Raw genomic sequence first — 21273 nt, forward strand, 5'->3', positions numbered from 1 at the left:
ATTAGATAAAGTGGAGATGGGCGGAGAGACAGAGAGAGACAGAGAGAGAGGGACAGAGAGACAGAGAGTGACATAGAGAGAGAGAGAGACACAGAGAGAGAGTATTAGATTAACTAAAGAAAAGATAAATGCATCACATTGGAACGAACTCACACAATCACAACACAAACTAGAAACATATTTGGCTCTAAACAGACAGTATACTGTGGCAGACTACCTAACCACAGTAACTAATACAAACCTGAGAAAGACTTTGACAATGTGCACGGACAGACAGACAGACAGACAGACAGACAGACAGACAGACAGACAGACAGACAGACAGAGAGAGAGACAGACAAAACAAATTTCCCAGAATTCCGAAGTATGACAGAGACGTCAGAAAGGGAGAAATTACCACTCCTTCTGGGGGAACAGAAACAATGTGCAGTTTTGGCTGCAAAAATGTTTTTTTTTTTTTTTTTTCATTGATATTATGTTGTTATGTTGTTGTTTGTCATATCTGTGATTGTGCTTTGGCAACACTTGTAAAATGTCATGCCAATAAAGCCTGTTGAAAATTGAGAGACAGAGAGACAGAGAGAAAGACAGAGAGGCAGACAGAGAGAAAGACAGAGAGGCAGACAGAGAGAAAGACAGACAGACAGACAGACAGACAGACAAGGAAAGAGAAGAGGTTGTTAAACTGGTTGGTTACCTGGTTCACACAAACAACTGATCATGACACGTCTAGCCTACACAGAATGTTGATGACAACAAGCCAAATGACCCACATTGAGAGAACGGTTGTCTCTGGTGTGTCTTGTCTTAAACTAAGACCTTCACACATTGAGAACGGTTGTCTCTGGTGTGTCTTGTCTTAAACTAAGACCTTCACACATTGAGAACGGTTGTCTCTGGTGTGTCTTGTCTTATACTAAGACCTTGAATTCACACCATTCAGATGTCTTGCCCTAGGCTACTATGCTATATCTACAAAGTGAGAAGACTTGCTTTCTAGCTAGATATTCACACTTTGTTGTGTATAGATAATGCTCAATTCAATGACATCTGTCTCTCTGTGCGTCTTACTGTGAGCACAGTTTAAGTTTTCAGCAGTTTTCGATGCACAGCCAATGCCAGTTGGTACCACAAGGTGGAGCACTGCTCCTTCCCTTACCCATACCCACTTCTGTCAGGCTGTGATCAACTGTCTGCCAGTGAGTGTCTAGAAGCTAATTATGGTTCCCTGTGTCTAGTTCCTTCCTAGTGCCCCTGTGTCACCTTATAAGTGGTCACCTTCTAGCAGCTGTGTTTCTCAAGCCCGCCACCAGGTGGTCAAAGATAATACTGGTAATAATAATAATACAAATAATGCCTCTCTTCTAATGGCTCCTACACACCAGCCCCTAATTGTTTCAAGGGTAACAATTAATAACCATATAAGGAGTCATATTGTTATTCTTTTTATTATTTTTTTCACAATTTCAAAAGAAATAAAGTACATTTATTCAATCTTCTTTGAACATCAGTCTCTTTAGTTTTCAGTCTCTTGGAGCAGACATATTTTTGTTATCGGTCTCTCCAAGATGTTGCTTTTGGTCTTGAGTCGAACTGTCCGTACGAGACCTTTTGAATCAGGAATGGTCTCCAATATTCTCCCCAGTAACCAGGCGCCTCGTGGTGCAGTGGAATCTACCACCACCACAATGTCACCGGGGGCAAAACTTCTCCTTTCAGCTGACCATTTTTGCCGTTCTTGGATTGATGGTAAGTCATTATATTATATTGATGGTAAAATAATGCCTCTCTTCTAATGGCTCCCACACCGGATATTTTACAATGGCCCTCCGCCCCCCCCCCCCCCCCCCAGCCATTGTAAAATAATGATGGAGCTATAGAGACAGAGTTACACTTCTTAACACAATGTAAAAACTACACACTGTGATGACGGAGCTATAGAGACAGTCAGAGTTACACTTCTTAACACAATGTAAAAACTACACACTGTGATGACGGAGCTATAGAGACAGAGTTACACTTCTTAACACAATGTAAAAACTACACACTGTGATGACGGAGCTATAGAGACAGCGTTACACTTCTTAACACTATGTAAAAACTACACACTGTGATGACGGAGCTATAGAGACAGAGTTACACTTCTTAACACAATGTAAAAACTACACACTGTGATGACGGAGCTATAGAGACAGCGTTACACTTCTTAACACAATGTAAAAACTACACAAATATTAGTTTTTCCCAACATTTTAAACAAATTTCCCAGAATGACAGAAAGGGAGAAATTACCACTCCTTCTGGGGGAACAGAAAGAATGTGCAGTTTGGGCTGCAAAAAATGTCAATTCCTGTCACAAGTATTATTTTTTTTCATTTCATTGATATTATGTTGTTGTTTGTCATATCTGTGATTGTGCTTTGGCAACACTTGTAAAATGTCATGCCAATAAAGCCTGTTGAATTTAATTGAAAATTGAGAGACAGAGAGACAGAGAAAGACAGACAGAGAGGGAGACAGACAGACAGAGACAGACAGACAGACAGACAGACAGACAGACAGACAGACAGACAAGCTTAAAACACCAAAAGGGGTTACCGTTCAGAATGGGTTAAGGGTAGGCCTATATAGTCATTTACCGCTACTATGATTCGATGATTTTGCACTCTGGATAAAAGGGTCTGCTGAATGCATACATTATATCTATCTAATTGACACGTGCCTATGTGCAGCTAGACAGCTAGTTAACACCTTCTGAAATCCTCCAATAAAGATACACAAGGCTTGACTTTTCTTGAGTTTACTGAAGTCTCCACAGGTAATTTTGTAAAACTGAAACAGTACAGAAATAAACATAACAATGAATTAGCACACATGTAAATAAGAACAACAAAGGAATTAACACACAGGCAAATAAATGTGTGTGAGTAATAGTAGGCCTTGTAGGCTATTTGCATTGAACTAGTAGGAACACAAAGTTGAAACACAGAAAGCACTACAGCCACTGCTGCAGTAAGCTAACATGAAATGCAGCACATGTGCTTACACTATTACCAAACAAACAATTAACCTAGCTTATACACAAGAAAGTTGCAAACATCGTTCATCATGAAATCTACACATCCCATCGATTAACTACAACTAAAATGTACAAAAGCAAAAGCGTATACAAGATGAATTCTCAGCAGACCATGTGCATGAGTTTAGTTTCACTTACTCTTGCTTTCATACCTGTTACCTCCACCACTAGATGGCAGTGCAAACAGTAAGAACTGTTACAATGCACTTCACATTTTTAACTTAAACTTAAACATTTTTAAACTATGAATTTTACCCAAACTGCCATTCAAAAGGCAGCACACTAATTGTAACCGTAAGTTACTCTTTAAAATGCTATGTTGTGTCACCTAATATTCATGGCCTAATTGTGCAAGCAGTATATCAACATTAGGCCTACATTGTGAGATTATTTGAAACTCTCGTATCATATAATTCAGGAATCTAAAATAGGATAATGCCTTCCTAGAGATCTGGTGGGTCTCAGAGGCGTCTATAGGGGGTCCTCAGAAGGCCAGGGTTCCAGCCAGGGGGTCGCCAGCAACATTAGTTACATTTGGGGGTCCTTGACAAGAACTGTACATGTTTGACCTGTCTGAACTGAGTGGTGCAACAGCGCCCCCTGTTGGTACCCTAAACATACATAGGGACACAGCCAGGGATGTTGGGAGTGGTTGCAAAAACTCCTTGTCATAATTTGTCATATTTCTCTCAGGAAAGCAGTACAGTACAGTAGGTCGGATATCTTTTTTCCTTTTCTTTTTTTTTAAGACTTCAAACACCACTTTATTGTTTAAAAATTCAAATGACACAGACAATCCCCCGTACCCAAAAACCAAAATAGAAAATAAATAAATAATACTAATAACAAAATGACCACCACACCATTCCAATAGTCAAGAAGACAATAAATTAAATGCCTGGAAAGCAAGACATCAAAGTAAATATTTAAATAATGACTTTTATGGATCTCATCATTTTGATTGATTGATTGAAATATTTATTAACAGTTTGTATAGAATTACAGTACATTTTAAGCACAAACTCAATACAAAGACTGTTAACTGTGAGTGGACGACCCAATTAAGCATTACACTTGTTTACAACAGGGTCCACATTGTTCAATTCATCAAAGCATTTAGAGACATACAAATAGACACTTCTATGTAGTTAAAGAACAGAACAGGAATTCATCATAAAGGAGGTAAAAAGGGAAAAGAAACATAATACAGTGAGGGGAAAAAGGGGGGGCAAGTAGTGACGTAGGCCCTGTGGCCCCACCCCTCCCTGGCCTGTAGCGTTGTGTGTGTGTGTGTGTGTGTGTGTGTGTGTGTGTGTGTGTGTGTGTGTGTGTGTGTGTGTGTGTGTGTGTGTCCTGGCAGTCAGAGAGAGAAGAGAACCACCATGTTAATCTCCAGACGACATTACCGTCTGTATTCACCACAACAGAGCATTTTGGACCGGCAATAACAAACGCTACGGACGAGCTGTGGAGGTAGGTACGTGTACAGTAGAGGCTGTTGATGTTTTCATATATAGATGCATTCATAACATATAAACAGATCATCGGTCCTCACAGGGCCGTCGATCCGCTGGAAGAAAACGGTGCGTTCAATGAAACCGTTACCAAAGCCGTTACATTGTAACGGCTTTAAGACGTTAAGTCGTATTAATCAAACACACAGTCATCATCACGGGCAATTATCATTATTATTATTATTATTGTACATTTTAACGATGTAGCCTAGCTGTTGTTGTCATCGACACAATCCATCTGAGATGCCAGTGTTGTTGTTGTTATAGACGGACCCGCGGGTGGGTGACAGATACATCAATAATATACATTCTAACCTAATAATAATATATGTAGCGGGACAGTAATATAAACGTTTGGCCTGTGGGTGGAATCAATGGTAGGCTATAGGACAGTGACAGTCACAACAACGCGCACACGTCTGTTATTGTTCATTTGTTGTGTGGATGCTTTGGTGGATTAATATGAATATGATTTATGAATAGTCTTAACACAGCAGGACGTGCTGTCAGGTCATCATACATACAGTATGACACAGAGGAGTGTTACTGCTGCTGCTGCTACAGTAACGTTATTATGGTGTCAGGCCTGTGTGTGTGTGTGTGTGCACAGCCTGTTCTAGTGTGCACTGAGGAGGCAGGCAGACTGCTGCATAGTTCCTCTGCATCCCATGGCTGGGAAGGGCTGCTATAATAATAATACAGCAGTGGGGTTCCCAAAGTGGGGTTCGGGGACCTCCAGGGGGTCCCCAGCTAAAGGATACTGTAGTTAGGAACCAAATGGACCCTTAATGGGTCCGATCTGTAACTCTGTGTCAGTGTACAAATGCGGGTCCATTTGGTTCCATTTGTACGCTCTCAGAGTTAACCCATTCTGAACGGGAACCCATTTTGGTGTTAGCATCATGTTGTGCTTTAGCTATTTAAAAATAGCAGATCTACAAGCTCATAGCGCGCCACCGAGTGGCACGATACGAGCTTGTAGGTCTGCTATTTTTGAAAAAATCGAAGAACGACTGACAATTCTAGAATCTGATCTCAGGTCAGAATGGGATAATCAGACCAGTGTGTGTCCAGTGGAAACCTCGTATGAATCTGATCTCAGGTCAGAATGGGTTAAATTAACATATGCTTTTACGATATAAATTGGGGGTCCCAGAGATAGAAATGCCAGTCGGGGCAGCGGTGGGCCAACGGTTTGCGGAGCGGTCTTGATATATACCGGAAGGTATACCGCCAGTTCGAATCCCCGGCACCGGCACGTTAAAATGACCACCGCTGAAGTGCCCTTGAGCAAGGCATTGAACCCCTTACCATGAGCAGGGCCTGGCTGTAAACAAGTCCTTGGCTTATAGTCCACTTCCCTGTAAACAAAGAACTTTGCTTTGCCATTAATATACAGCATATGGTTTATTATCAATGAATGTGACGATGCATACGTTTCTAAACCCCGACCGAACCAAGTCATAACGTTTGTCGCTCTCAGAGTTACAGTATGGATGTGTTTGCTATGCTTTGAGTACAGAGTTGAATTGACACAGAGCATACGGCTTTGTATAGCCTATGGTGAGCCTGTACTGTACTGTACTGTACTGTACAATGGCAATGTAGAACATATTTATTATCATGACTGTCCAGTGAGTGTGGTTATAGTTCCTGACTGAAGCAGACATTGTGTCAACGATTCCACCCCATGACAGTTTGGCAACATAAATAGGCCGTGATGTTATGATGAGCCATCAGGCTGGATTTAACCTGATGTAATTCAGGACTAGAAGAGGCCAGACTAGACAGACTGGGAGAGACCAGACTAGACAGACTGGGAGAGACCAGACTAGACAGACTAGGAGAGACCAGAGGAGACAGACTAGGAGAGACCAGACTAGACAGACTGGGAGAGACCAGAGACCAGACTAGACAGACTGGGAGAGACCAGACTAGACAGACTGGGAGAGACCAGAGGAGACAGACTAGGAGAGACCAGACTAGACAGACTGGGAGAGACCAGAGGAGACAGACTAGGAGAGACCAGACTAGACAGACTGGGAGAGACCAGAGACCAGAGGAGACAGACTAGGAGAGACCAGAGGAGACAGACTAGGAGAGACCAGAGGAGACAGACTAGGAGAGACCAGAGGAGACAGACTGCTGTTCTATAGTTCGAAAAGGGGAAGGTTTACAAAAGGACATATAATGCACACCCTATTCTGGAGCCAACACATGATCACTTGAAAATAGCAGATCTACAAGCTCTCAAAGCATCACATTATTACCCATGGAAATATTTGTCTTTCGTCTGTAGTTTGAACTTTGAACATGTGTGGTGTTACTAGTGTGTCACCTAGAGCCAACTACAAACAACATCAAAGTGCTTGACTTAAACCTCTCTTAAAGTCTCTCTTGTACCAAAAACACAAGAGTAACTAAAAACCGGTCCCACAGGGCTCTACAAACATGTTCAGAAACGGGTCTCATGGTCACAGCGGACGTGTTTACTGTAGGCGGAGGCGACATATCTGCGGTGTAAACAGGCAGGTCTTCCACTACAGTTTAGGGCATCTTTGTAAAGTTAGTGTTAGTAAAAAGCAGGTAAAAGAGTAACGTTTGAGGCAGACTAACATCAGTCTCTCTCTACCATTCACTGTAGTAGAAAACAACAGCCGTCAGTCGACCCAGTGTGTGCTTTCCACTCAACCATGACCAGCAACAACATGGTCTTTCCACTCGTCTTTCCATTCAACCATGACCAGCAACAACATGGTCTTTCCACTCGTCTTTCCATTCAACCATGACCAGCAACAACATGGTCTTTACACTCGTCTTTCCATTCAACCATGACCAGCAACAACATGGTCTTTCCACTCAACCATCACCAGCAACAACATGGTCTTTCCATTCAACCATGACCAGCAACAACATGGTCTTTCCATTCAACCATGACCAGCAACAACATGGTCTTTCCATTCAACCATGACCAGCAATAACATGGTCTTTCCATTCAACCATGACCAGCAACAACATGGTCTTTCCACTCAACCGTGACCAGCAACAACATGGTCTTTCCATTCAACCATGACCATCAACAACATGGTCTTTCCACTCAACCATGACCATCAACAACATGGTCTTTCCATTCAACCATCACCATCAACAACATGGTCTTTACACTCAACCATGACCATCAACAACATGGTCTTTACACTCAACCGTGACCATCAACAACATGGCAAAATAAGATTAGAGTAAGAGTAACACACGGTTTTAACAAACAAAAATAATCAAATAAAAAATGATTAAAAACACATTAAGATAAATGTATAATTGTTATGTAGTGGAAGGACAATAAATAAACCAATATCCTCACACAGGACTAAACGCAAGGGGGGAGAGCTGGGATTTGATTTAATAATATGCTTTCAGAGGAGGCTGAGTTCACTTCCAGTTGGTGAAACTCCTTTTGGGGCGGGAACCCCTTTTGATGTTAGCATTATGTTATGCTTTAGCTATTGAAAAATAGCAGATCTACAAGCTCTCTGCGAGCTTGTAGGTCTGCTATTTTTGAAAAATCGAAGAACGACTGACATAGAAACAGTCAGGAGGTAGGAGACATTTTTAGAATCTGATCTCAGGTCAGAATGGGTTAATGTGCTTTCAGAGGAGGCCGAGGTCACATCCTGTTGCTTCCACAAAGTATAAAATGGGTCCTAAGTGGTTAATATAATGAATGAAGCTGCAATAACAATGTGTCTTCATTACATGAACACACACACACACACACACACACACACACACACACACACACTCACACGCCGGGCCCAGACCAGCGCTGACCTCTAATCCTCTCCTTTCCTCCTGCCTTCCTTTATCAGAGTCTAATGTAAGTAGCTTGTAAGACGATTGCGTAACAATAGTGCAATAGTGGTGCCGTCACCACTGCAGTGTATATGGTCGGGAATACCTAGCCTAGAGCCATCTAATAGAAGAGTTAGGACATTGAGGGGGCAGAAACCCAGAGCCATCTAATAGAAGAGTTAGGACATTGAGGGGGCAGAAACCCAGAGCCATCTAATAGAAGAGTTAGGACATTGAGGGGGCAGAAACCCAGAGCCATCTAATATAGGAGAGTTAGGACATTGAGGGGGCAGAAACCCAGAGCCATCTAATAGAAGAGTTAGGACATTGAGGGGTCAGAAACCCAGAGCCATCTAATAGAAGAGTTAGGACATTGAGGGGACAGAAACCCAGAGCCATCTAATAGAAGAGTTAGGACATTGAGGGGGCAGAAACCCAGAGCCATCTAATAGAAGAGTTAGGACATTGAGGGGTCAGAAACCCAGAGCCATCTAATAGAAGAGTTAGGACATTGAGGGGGCAGAAACCCAGAGCCATCTAATAGAAGAGTTAGGACATTGAGGGGGCAGAAACCCAGAGCCATCTAATAGAAGAGTTAGGACATTGAGGGGGCAGAAACCCAGAGCCATCTAATAGAAGAGTTAGGACATTGAGGGGTCAGAAACCCAGAGCCATCTAATAGAAGAGTTAGGACATTGAGGGGGCAGAAACCCAGAGCCATCTACTATAGGAGAGTTAGGACATTGAGGGGGCAGAAACCCAGAGCCATCTAATAGAAGAGTTAGGACATTGAGGGGGCAGAAACCCAGAGCCATCTAATAGAAGAGTTAGGACATTGAGGGGTCAGAAACCCAGAGCCATCTAATAGAAGAGTTAGGACATTGAGGGGGCAGAAACCCAGAGCCATCTAATAGAAGAGTTAGGACATTGAGGGGGCAGAAACCCAGAGCCATCTAATATAGGAGAGTTAGGACATTGAGGGGGCAGAAACCCAGAGCCATCTAATAGAAGAGTTAGGACATTGAGGGGGCAGAAACCCAGAGCCATCTAATAGAAGAGTTAGGACATTGAGGGGACAGAAACCCAGAGCCATCTAATAGAAGAGTTAGGACATTGAGGGGACAGAAACCCAGAGCCATCTAATAGAAGAGTTAGGACATTGAGGGGGCAGAAACCCAGAGCCATCTAATAGAAGAGTTAGGACATTGAGGGGGCAGAAACCCAGAGCCATCTAATAGAAGAGTTAGGACATTGAGGGGGCAGAAACCCAGAGCCATCTAATAGAAGAGTTAGGACATTGAGGGGGCAGAAACCCAGAGCCATCTAATAGAAGAGTTAGGACATTGAGGGGTCAGAAACCCAGAGCCATCTAATAGAAGAGTTAGGACATTGAGGGGGCAGAAACCCAGAGCCATCTACTATAGGAGAGTTAGGACATTGAGGGGGCAGAAACCCAGAGCCATCTAATAGAAGAGTTAGGACATTGAGGGGGCAGAAACCCAGAGCCATCTAATAGAAGAGTTAGGACATTGAGGGGTCAGAAACCCAGAGCCATCTAATAGAAGAGTTAGGACATTGAGGGGGCAGAAACCCAGAGCCATCTAATAGAAGAGTTAGGACATTGAGGGGGCAGAAACCCAGAGCCATCTAATATAGGAGAGTTAGGACATTGAGGGGGCAGAAACCCAGAGCCATCTAATAGAAGAGTTAGGACATTGAGGGGGCAGAAACCCAGAGCCATCTAATAGAAGAGTTAGGACATTGAGGGGACAGAAACCCAGAGCCATCTAATAGAAGAGTTAGGACATTGAGGGGACAGAAACCCAGAGCCATCTAATAGAAGAGTTAGGACATTGAGGGGGCAGAAACCCAGAGCCATCTAATAGAAGAGTTAGGACATTGAGGGGTCAGAAACCCAGAGCCATCTAATATAGGAGAGTTAGGACATTGAGGGGGCAGAAACCCAGAGCCATCTAATAGAAGAGTTAGGACATTGAGGGGTCAGAAACCCAGAGCCATCTAATAGGAGAGTTAGGACATTGAGGGGGCAGAAACCCAGAGCCATCTAATAGAAGAGTTAGGACATTGAGGGGGCAGAAACCCAGAGCCATCTAATAGAAGAGTTAGGACATTGAGGGGGCAGAAACCCAGAGCCATCTAATAGAAGAGTTAGGACATTGAGGGGGCGGAAACCCAGAGCCATCTAATAGAAGAGTTAGGACATTGAGGGGGCAGAAACCCAGAGCCATCTAATAGAAGAGTTAGGACATTGAGGGGGCAGAAACCCAGAGCCATCTAATAGAAGAGTTAGGACATTGAGGGGGCAGAAACCCAGAGCCATCTAATAGAAGAGTTAGGACATTGAGGGGTCAGAAACCCAGAGCCATCTAATAGAAGAGTTAGGACATTGAGGGGGCAGAAACCCAGAGCCATCTAATAGAAGAGTTAGGACATTGAGGGGGCAGAAACCCAGAGCCATCTAATAGAAGAGTTAGGACATTGAGGGGGCAGAAACCCAGAGCCATCTAATAGAAGAGTTAGGACATTGAGGGGTCAGAAACCCAGAGCCATCTAATAGAAGAGTTAGGACATTGAGGGGGCAGAAACCCAGAGCCATATAATAGAAGAGTTAGGACATTGAGGGGGCAGAAACCCAGAGCCATCTAATATAGGAGAGTTAGGACATTGAGGGGGCAGAAACCCAGAGCCATCTAATAGAAGAGTTAGGACATTGATGGGGGCGGAAACCCAGAGCCATCTAATAGAAGAGTTAGGACATTGAGGGGGCGGAAACCCAGAGCCATCTAACAGAAGAGTTAGGACACCGAGTGGCTTGTAGGTCTGCTATTTTATTTATTTATCGAAGAACGACTGACACAGAAACACATAGCTTTTTCAGAAAACTGTCAGGATGTACAAGACATTTTTAGAATCTGATCTCAGGTCAGAATGGGATAAACCATGAATCTAAATTGTGATTTATATCATGCCAATTAATGCTAATTAACTAAGATGCCAGGGCCGTGACAGCCCTGTCTCCTCCCTGCTGGGCATAGAGGAGACAGTAACTCCCTCCCACGTTCTACTGCCATGATGAGAAGACACACAGCCATTATGGTGTGTGTGTGTGGGTGCGTGTGCGCGCACGCTGCAGACAGTAGCATCAGGAGTTCACAGATCTTTCCATGTCTGTCGAGGACCCCCAAATAGCTAGGAATGCTCAGCTTGTAGATCTGCTATTCTTGCTATTATTAAAGTGGTGAAACTGACAGAAAACCTGTGTCATTCTGTAGGAACTATAGGAAGCTAGGAACTAGGAACTAGGAAGCTTGTCTCTTTGGATCAGAGAGTGATGACCATGTCTATTGTCTCAGAGGCGCCACGGAAACTGGCCAGACACACACGCACGCACGCACGCACGCATGCATGCATGCATGCACGCGCAGTCGCGCACGCATACACGCACGCACACAATTCATTTATGTATTTATTATCCATTCTTTTTTAGACAAACGTTACACAAAGTGCTTTAAAGCATAGAAAATGAACACAATATGAAAAACAGTAAAAAGCAAATTACTAAAATAATAATAATGATGAAAAAGAAGAAGGAAAAAAAAACATTTAAAAGATGTCATTGAACTAGTCTGATCTGACACAGTGAAGTCTTTGTCACCCCATGGTCTTTAGCACGCACGCGCACGCGCACACACACACACACACACACACACACGCACACGCACACGCACACACACACTGCGAGCAATATGAGAGAGAAGAGCGAGCAGGGGACAGTGCCAATGGGTTCGTGATGACGGGGCAGTTTGTTCTGGATGACAGAGACAGACATGACATCATCATCATCATCCTCATATTCATAACGTTATGTATAAGGTCATGTGAGATCAACACGCTTCACTATAGGATGCTTTACTGTTGATGTTGTGTTGTTGTTGTTTTGTTACTGTTGTTGTTTTGTTACTGTTGTTGTTTTGTTACTGTTGTTGTTTTGTTACTGTTTGTTGTTTTGTTACTGTTGTTGAGACCGAAGACAATATAGACCTACAGACCTACAAGCTCATAGCGAGCTTGCAAATGTACCCGATTTGGGTCCATTTTGAACACTGTCAGAGTTAAATTAACACTGATATAACACTGGCATATATTTTCTAATGGGGGTCCGCGGGTTAATTAGTGTCAAGGTGGGGGTCCTTGACATGATAAAGTTAGGGAACCTCTGCCCTACAGGGCCTATTATTATTATTATTATTTACAGAAGACATGTACATATGAAATAAATGCTTAAACATGTAGCTAGGTGTAATGTTAGAGTCCACAGAAGACATGTAAATATGAAATAAATGCTTAAACATGTAGCTAGGTGTAATGTTAGAGACCACAGAATACATGTAAATATTAAATAAATGCTTAAACATTTAGCTATGTGTAATGTTAGAGACCACAGAAGACATGTAAATATGAAATAAATGCTTAAACATGTAGCTATAGGTGTAATGTTAGAGACCACAGAAGACATGTAAATATGAAATAAATGCTTAAACATGTAGCTAGGTGTAATGTTAGAGTCCACAGAAGACATGTAAATATGAAATAAATGCTTAAACATGTAGCTATAGGTGTAATGTTAGAGTCCACAGAAGACATGTAAATATGAAATAAATGCTTAAACATGTAGCTAGGTGTAATGTTAGAGTCCACAGAAGACAGACATGTAAATATGAAATAAATGCTTAAACATGTAGCTATAGGTGTAATGTTAGAGACCACAGAAGACATGTAAATATTAAATAAATGCTTAAACATTTAGCTATGTGTAATGTTAGAGACCACAGAAGACATGTAAATATGAAATAAATGCTTAAACATGTAGCTATAGGTGTAATGTTAGAGACCACAGAAGACATGTAAATATGAAATAAATGCTTAAACATGTAGCTATAGGTGTAATGTTAGAGTCCACAGAAGACATGTAAATATGAAATAAATGCTTAAACATGTAGCTAGGTGTAATGTTAGAGACCACAGAAGACATGCAAATATGAAATAAATGCTTAAACATGTAGCTAGGTGTAATGTTAGAGACCACAGAAGACATGTAAATATGAAATAAATGCTTAAACATGTAGCTAGGTGTAATGTTAGAGACCACAGAAGACATGCAAATATGAAATAAATGCTTAAACATGTAGCTAGGTGTAATGTTAGAGTCCACAGAAGACATGTAAATATGAAATAAATGCTTAAACATGTAGCTAGGTGTAATGTTAGAGACCACAGAAGACATGTAAATATGAAATAAATGCTTAAACATGTAGCTAGGTGTAATGTTAGAGTCCACAGAAGACATGCAAATATGAAATAAATGCTTAAACATGTAGCTAGGTGTAATGTTAGAGACCACAGAAGACAGACATGTAAATATGAAATAAATGCTTAAACATGTAGCTATAGGTGTAATGTTAGAGTCCACAGAAGACATGTAAATATGAAATAAATGCTTAAACATGTAGCTAGGTGTAATGTTAGAGACCACATAAGACATGTAAATATGAAATAAATGCTTAAACATGTAGCTAGGTGTAATGTTAGAGACCACAGAAGACATGTAAATATGAAATAAATGCTTAAACATGTAGCTATAGGTGTAATGTTAGAGTCCACAGAAGACATGTAAATATGAAATAAATGCTTAAACATGTAGCTAGGTGTAATGTTAGAGTCCACAGAAGACATGCAAATATGAAATAAATGCTTAAACATGTAGCTAGGTGTAATGTTAGAGACCACAGAAGACATGTAAATATGAAATAAATGCTTAAACATGTAGTTAGGTGTAATGTTAGAGTCCACAGAAGACATGCAAATATGAAATAAATGCTTAAACATGTAGCTATAGGTGTAATGTTAGAGACCACAGAAGACATGTAAATATGAAATAAATGCTTAAACATGTAGCTATAGGTGTAATGTTAGAGTCCACAGAAGACATGTAAATATGAAATAAATGCTTAAACATGTAGCTAGGTGTAATGTTAGAGACCACAGAAGACATGTAAATATGAAATAAATGCTTAAACATGTAGCTAGGTGTAATGTTAGAGACCACAGAAGACATGTAAATATGAAATAAATGCTTAAACATGTAGCTAGGTGTAATGTTAGAGACCACAGAAGACATGTAAATATGAAATAAATGCTTAAACATGTAGCTAGGTGTAATGTTAGAGACCACAGAAGACATGCAAATATGAAATAAATGCTTAAACATGTAGCTAGGTGTAATGTTAGAGACCACAGAAGACATGTAAATATGAAATAAATGCTTAAACATGTAGCTAGGTGTAATGTTAGAGACCACAGAAGACATGCAAATATGAAATAAATGCTTAAACATGTAGCTAGGTGTAATGTTAGAGACCACAGAAAACATGTAGACATGTAGACATGTAACCCTCTATACTCAAAACCTCAAATTGACCTTTGAGATATAATAATTATACTATAGCCTATGATTATTAGTAATCTAACAATTCCACAATAACCAGCAGAGAGCAGACCCTTTGTTTACTTACATAATTCTATAAGTTGGGTTGTTTGAGAAAGTGAAAACCACTAAATATTACCATTACTCATTGTTTTACAACATATTACCATTGTAACGTTTCACCCACTACTAGTCCTACATACTTACACCTAGAAACCCCATTCAAACCTATTTAGGTTCATCCTACGGTGGACATGTGTGCCTGAAAAGGAATCTTTGAAATGTTTCATAGTTTTAGAAATATAGTGCTTTCAAATTTGAGACATTTATAGGCAGATAGTGGCACTTAAAAAAATCACTTTCACCTAGAAACTCCATTCACACTTTGTAAAATTCCGCTTACTGTGGAGACACATGCTTTTTACTTTGAAATGTTTTGTAGTTTCTGAGTTATTTAACTTAAACGCCCAATGCATTCTCAATGGCAATAGCACAAACTTTGGCATGCTACATGAACCATGACCCGGCCCTGTCTGGACCACAACCCCCTTCTCCAAAGGTAGCTCCCTCAGAGGAGGGAGTTATGGCCAAATATCACAATGTGACAATATCATTATGCTTACAATATTAAGAATTCTGTTTCAAGTTAATAGTAGTGGTAAAATGTAAACTATATTTTTGGGGTAGTTAATCATTCAGTCTATCCACTATTGAGAGTATGTTCTCTCTTTAATTACAGCAGCAGTATTTATTTTAGAAGCTTAAGTCCTTGTATCAGTAAGTCTTGAATAGATTAGTAAAGATAATGAGATATACAGAAGGGGGCTGTAATGCAACTATTAAGGATGCAAACTGCCTTAACCCTTGGCCTACAATTCACGGAAAAAACGGAATTAATCGAAAAATCTAAACCTCCCGTTAACGGAAAGAACGGAATGACAATCAATATCAGTTATCGCGGGGTCAAAAGAGCAAAAATTAATATTTTTTCGCTAATATCATAATGTTGGATGTAATCTACCAAAAAACGGCCGAAATCCGCGTGATCGTGCGCTATCGTGCACGCGCGCCGTCTCTATGTGCGTCGCTGTAAAAAGTGTGATATTTTGCGATCTTTTGGGGTTGATTTGAGGTTAATTTGACTTAGTTATGAAAAATATAGCATTAGCTTAGCAATCCGGACCAGCCAAACTATTGACTAGGGTCAAACTACAACAGGATGTTGTTGATCGTTCAACCGGAAGTGACTTAGGAAGATCCGTCTATTTTAGCCAAAATCAGCATAATGATGCTTTCCCGCCATCTGGTGGCGAATCGAGAGAATAGATTTGCTATGAATGAACAAAAAAACCCATCTCTTCAATCCACCAGATCTTTCTTGTATGTTAAAACGATGAATTAAAAATATGCCAATTTGTTACCCAAACAAAAAAAATTTGTCCTGGCATTCCAAGGGTTAATACCCCATGAAGAAGAAGGATCAGTAAATCTGTGATCCACATAAGGGGCCTAGAGACAAAAAGCCAGACTGTCTATTAAGCCTGGCTTGCTGATCCCGGCTCGCCAAATCCACCAATTCTGAGCCTCGCTTGGCTTTAGTGGAACAGAATAAACCAGGCTGTAAAGATCAGGATTTAAAAAGCCTGGCTTTGGCCTAAATCCTGGATTAGTTAATCCAAGTTTCGTGAAACAGGCCCCAGGACCTCTTTGGTGGGGACATAACGACTACAAAGAAAGGTAAGAAAGATAAGAAAGCATTCTAGCATGGAATTCTCCTTTAAATAGTTAATAGTGCGTTAACTTTGACAGCCCTAATTTAAATAGAAATCTATTAACCACTTGAACCCCAGCTGTTATCCTCGACTGTACATAATTAGCCAAAACAATTGCAGATCTAACAAAATCACAAGTGTGACGCGTTGGTATAGATTGCCGTGTAGATCGGCTATTTCTTTTTTTTTTGGCGAAGAGATTCAGCACGGACGGGGAAAAAGTTGCAGTTGCAAACTAGAGTCTGGTTTAAAGAAATATATCACAGGTTAGAAATGGTGATCTAACAAGTATTGCCATGAACGTAGGAATGAACTAGAACTGTATGTATGAACTCTGTCGAGTGCATACTTGCTTGTTGCACACTAGTAGGCCATAAATGGCCCACTAGTGCGCAAGCAGAGCGCGCAAGTACTTTCGACCGCTACAAACTGTCAAATGTCAGTTTCTCTGTGAAGGAACGTTTGAAATGTTGAATTATTAGGTTTAACTATTTGCCACCTACCTACTTTATGCATGTAACGTAATGACTACTTGTGCCTGATACGGCAGTGGTGCCAGATTACATACATGTATACACAGGAGCATTACCTTTAATCCTCCCGACACTAAAACATATCGTCATTAAGTCACCACCGAAAACCAATTACACTCTAGCATTGGGTCCTTTAATCCACATCTTTATTACGTCATCATTGAGAGCTAGTTGTACCAGTGCCGGGTGGATTAAAGCAAGGAACTGCCTCTATGTGTATGTCATTTGTAAGTTGATTAGCGGTATATTGTGGGCAAACAGGCCCTGATGAAGACCACGTTTTGCTGTCTCCGTCGAGCACCTGGCTAGTTCCTCTTCTTCATAGAATAAAACGTCATCGACCGTGTTGTGTTTACTCATCTCTACTCTGTGAATCAGTCACGATTAGTGTTGTCATGAATATATACGTTTCACTTTCAATATACAGTACGCTTTCAATATACAGTACGTGACTACGCGTCTTGATTCTGAATATTTGGAAGCGTTTCGTCCGTCACTTTGCTGCGCCATGGATTATGGAGCAGCCGTGAGTTCTTCTGTGACTCTTCCCTCGTCTCTGCCTAGAGGAAAAGATCTGACGTCAACACGCACGCACGAACGCACGCACGCACGCACGCACGCACGCACACACACACGCGCACACGAAACATCGGTAATCGGTGGTCTAAGACGCTCCAAAATCGTAATCGGCATAAACCCCTCCCCTTATAATTTGGATGAATGGTCCTATAGTGAGATCAGACTTCAGACTGAAGACGTGTCGAGGCTCAGGTGAGATGATTATGCTAAACCGTTCTGGTTAGTCAGTCATCTAATCTCTGTTAGACTCGAGGCGCACACCTGTCGTCCGTAATCACTGCGTACACACATGACGGAACCCTCATAAGTCTACCTATTGTGTCTAAAACTATAACGGAGGAAAAAGTCCATGGAACTAGTGTAAGTAGTAATTACAGTATAGTGCTACTGTAATTTACAGACTGTAATGGCTGGGCTTGCGTTCCTTCGGTGCTGACTCATGCAGCATCGAGCGCTCGCTGGAGTTCCATTTATATCCAGTCATTGTTTTGTCTGAGACTGAGTGTTGTTTTCGTCGACTAAAACTCAGACGAAAAATGTCCGTCGACTACCTTTTTTTCACTGACAAAAAACAAAAAAGGAAACTAAATGAAAACTAAGCTACGGCGACTAAATCTATAAGACTAAATATGCTGACAATTTCGTCGACAAATAAAAACTAGACTAAAATGTCAGGAAGGGGACTAGTGGACAAGAGATCCAGTATAAGTCATTTTACACTTGGTTGCATGCTGAAAATAGCAGCATGCAAATTTCAGCATGCAACCAAGTGTAAAATGATCTACAAGATCGTTGTGATCTTGTAGATCGGCTATTTTCAGCATGTGTAAAAACACTCATTACGACGGCATCAAGACCCACCAAAATACATTTTAGTCGACTAAATCAACTGTAGATTTAGTCGAAAAAAATTTGAACTAAAATGTGACAAAAACTAAATGAAGTTTCAGTCCAAAGACTATGACTAAACTAAAATAGAAATTTGCTGCCAAAAACAACACTGCTTCCACGCCATTAATTCCTACTTGACTTGTTATGATTCAATGGACGGATAACGTTTCCTTCAGTGGCTCTCTCTCTCTCTCTCTCTCTCTCTCTCTCTCTCTCTCTCTCTCTCTCTCTCTCTCTCTCTCTCTCTCTCTCTCTCTGTCTGCCTTTACACTGTCACTCTGCCATCGCTGTTTTTAGGCATTGGTCATTTATTAATAGGTGCAAATTGTCAAGAATTTTCAAAAGAGTTGTGAGCTTGTTCTGTCCTTCCTTTACGCCCAGCTTTGAGGGGCGCTGGCCCCTCCCCTCTACGCCCAGCTTTGAGGGGCGCTGGCCCCTCCCCTCTACGCCCAGCTTTGAGGGGCGCTGGCCCCTCCCCTCTACGCCCAGCTTTGAGGGGCGCTGGCCCCTCCCCTCTACGCCCAGCTTTGAGGGGCGCTGGCCCCTCCCCTCTACGCCCAGCTTTGAGGGGCGCTGGCCCCTCCCCTCTACGCCCAGCTTTGAGGGGCGCTGGCCCCTCCCCTCTACGCCCAGCTTTGAGGGGCGCTGGCCCCTCCCCTCTACGCCCAGCTTTGAGGGGCGCTGGCCCCTCCCTTCTACGCCCAGCTTTGAGGGGCGCTGGCCCCTCCCCTCTACGCCCAGCTTTGAGGGGCGCTGGCCCCTCCCTTCTACGCCCAGCTTTGAGGGGCGCTGGAAGCCGAAAGCCTCCCAATGACTCCCATACCCGGGCTGTCGGTCTCCGATACCCGGGCCGTCGGTCTCCGATACCCGGGCCGTCGGTATCCGATACCCGGGCCGTCGGTCTCCGATACCCGGGCCGTCGGTATCCGATACCCGGGCCGTCGGTCTCCTCCGATACCCGGGCCGTTGGTCTCCGATACCCGGGCCGTCGGTCTCCGATACCCGGGCCGTCGGTCTCCGATACCCGGGCCGTCGGTCTCCGATACCCGGGCCGTCGGTCTCCGATACCCGGGCCGTCGGTCTCCGATACCCGGGCCGTCCGATACCCGGACCATCTTCTTTCCACCTGACAGTGACGGTTCTCATGAGTGTTTTTTTTGAGGAGCTGCTGGCTGTGTAGAGAGATTGGGTTGTACTTTAGTAACTTACGTCTCTGTCTCTCTCTGTCTCTCTCTTCAAGATGTATCACTCGGACCACGCCGTGGACTTCCCCGACCTCTCCTTCCAAATCCCGGGCGGCGTCGCAGCCCTGGGCCCGGTGGGAAGCATCTGAAGACAACCGACCAACCCTGGGCCTGGTGGGAAGCATCTGAAGACAACCGACCAGCCCTGGGCCTGGTGGGAAGCATCTGAAGACAACCGACCAGCCCTGGGCCTGGTGGGAAGCATCTGAAGACAACCGACCAACCAACCAACCAGCCAAAACCACCTGTCCAGTGCCCTTTAAAAACCCCTCCTTCCCAAACACACACACACAAACACCAAAGCCGTGCGGCGGAGAATGGACGGCCCCAAGCTGTCCGGGGAGACCCTGATCGTGCACCACATCCCGCTGGTGCACTGCCAGGTGGCGGGCGGGGGGTGGGGGCCGGCGGGGGGCAGGCAGGGCGGGGGGTGGGGGCCGGCGTCCATGAAGAGGGGGCGGGGCCACTCCTTCAGCCCGCCGGAGACCCTCCTGGGCCTGAGTCGGACCACCTCGCTGCCCGAGAGGGACGCCCTGCAGAGGGAGGCGCTGGTCTTCAGCAGCCTCATACAGGTATGTGTACGGTACAGTATGGAGTACAGCAGGGTTCCCCAATAGGCGGCCCGCGGGCCATTTGCGGCCCAAAGGGCGCCACCTTGTGGCCCATGAAAGAATAAAAAAAAAGAAAAAAAAAAAAAGAATGTTATTATTATTATTTTTTTTTAAGGGTCCGAGATATAAATGGCATTAAATGGGGGTCAGTAGCCTATGCATGTCAAACTGGGCATCCTTTTCAAATGGGGTCTTGCCCTGAACATTTATTTTCAGGGCAAGACCTCGACCTCGCGCGTGCAGACTCGGCCCCCAGCCTGGTACGCTAGTCAAAATATGGCCCTTGAGGAAACTTAGTTGGGGAACCCTGGAGTACAGTATGGAGTACAGTATACCTTAGGTTCTATAGATGGACGTGCTGCAGAGGGAGGCGCTGGTCTCCTTCACATTCCTGCTACTCAAATATGACGTAACTTCGTGGCAACACAAACATGAAATGCCATATTGACAATGAAGAGAACATAATGGCAGTCTCTCAGTCAAATCTGGTCGCATATTATGCGACCAGATTTGACTGAGAGACTGCCATCGCGCACATTCCAGCTTTTCACCAGAGGAGAAAAACCTTTTTTTTCTTTTTTTCCCCAAAATGAGTTAATAGCACAGGCAGACTCTTCACATATTAGAGCATGTCTGAAATAAGTGTCAGAGAAGAATTTGACATGTAAATATGAAATAAATGCTTAAACATGTAGT

General features: G+C 42.9%; 1 protein-coding gene across 1 annotated transcript in view; it reads left to right on the forward strand.

Annotated features, from left to right (window-relative positions):
* Positions 1–4412: 4412 nt before the first annotated feature.
* The window catches only part of rusc2 (RUN and SH3 domain containing 2), an 81124-nt gene continuing 64263 nt past the window's right edge, over positions 4413–21273 (forward strand). Inside the window, 2 exon segments of the mRNA XM_083776863.1 lie at positions 4413–4552; positions 19963–20538. Coding sequence (XP_083632989.1) covers positions 20284–20538 — 255 coding nt within the window. The 5' untranslated portion in view covers positions 4413–4552; positions 19963–20283.

Source organism: Protomyctophum parallelum (genome assembly GCF_964188405.1).
Source record: "Protomyctophum parallelum genome assembly, chromosome: 11".
NCBI classification, from domain to species: domain Eukaryota; kingdom Metazoa; phylum Chordata; class Actinopteri; order Myctophiformes; family Myctophidae; genus Protomyctophum; species Protomyctophum parallelum.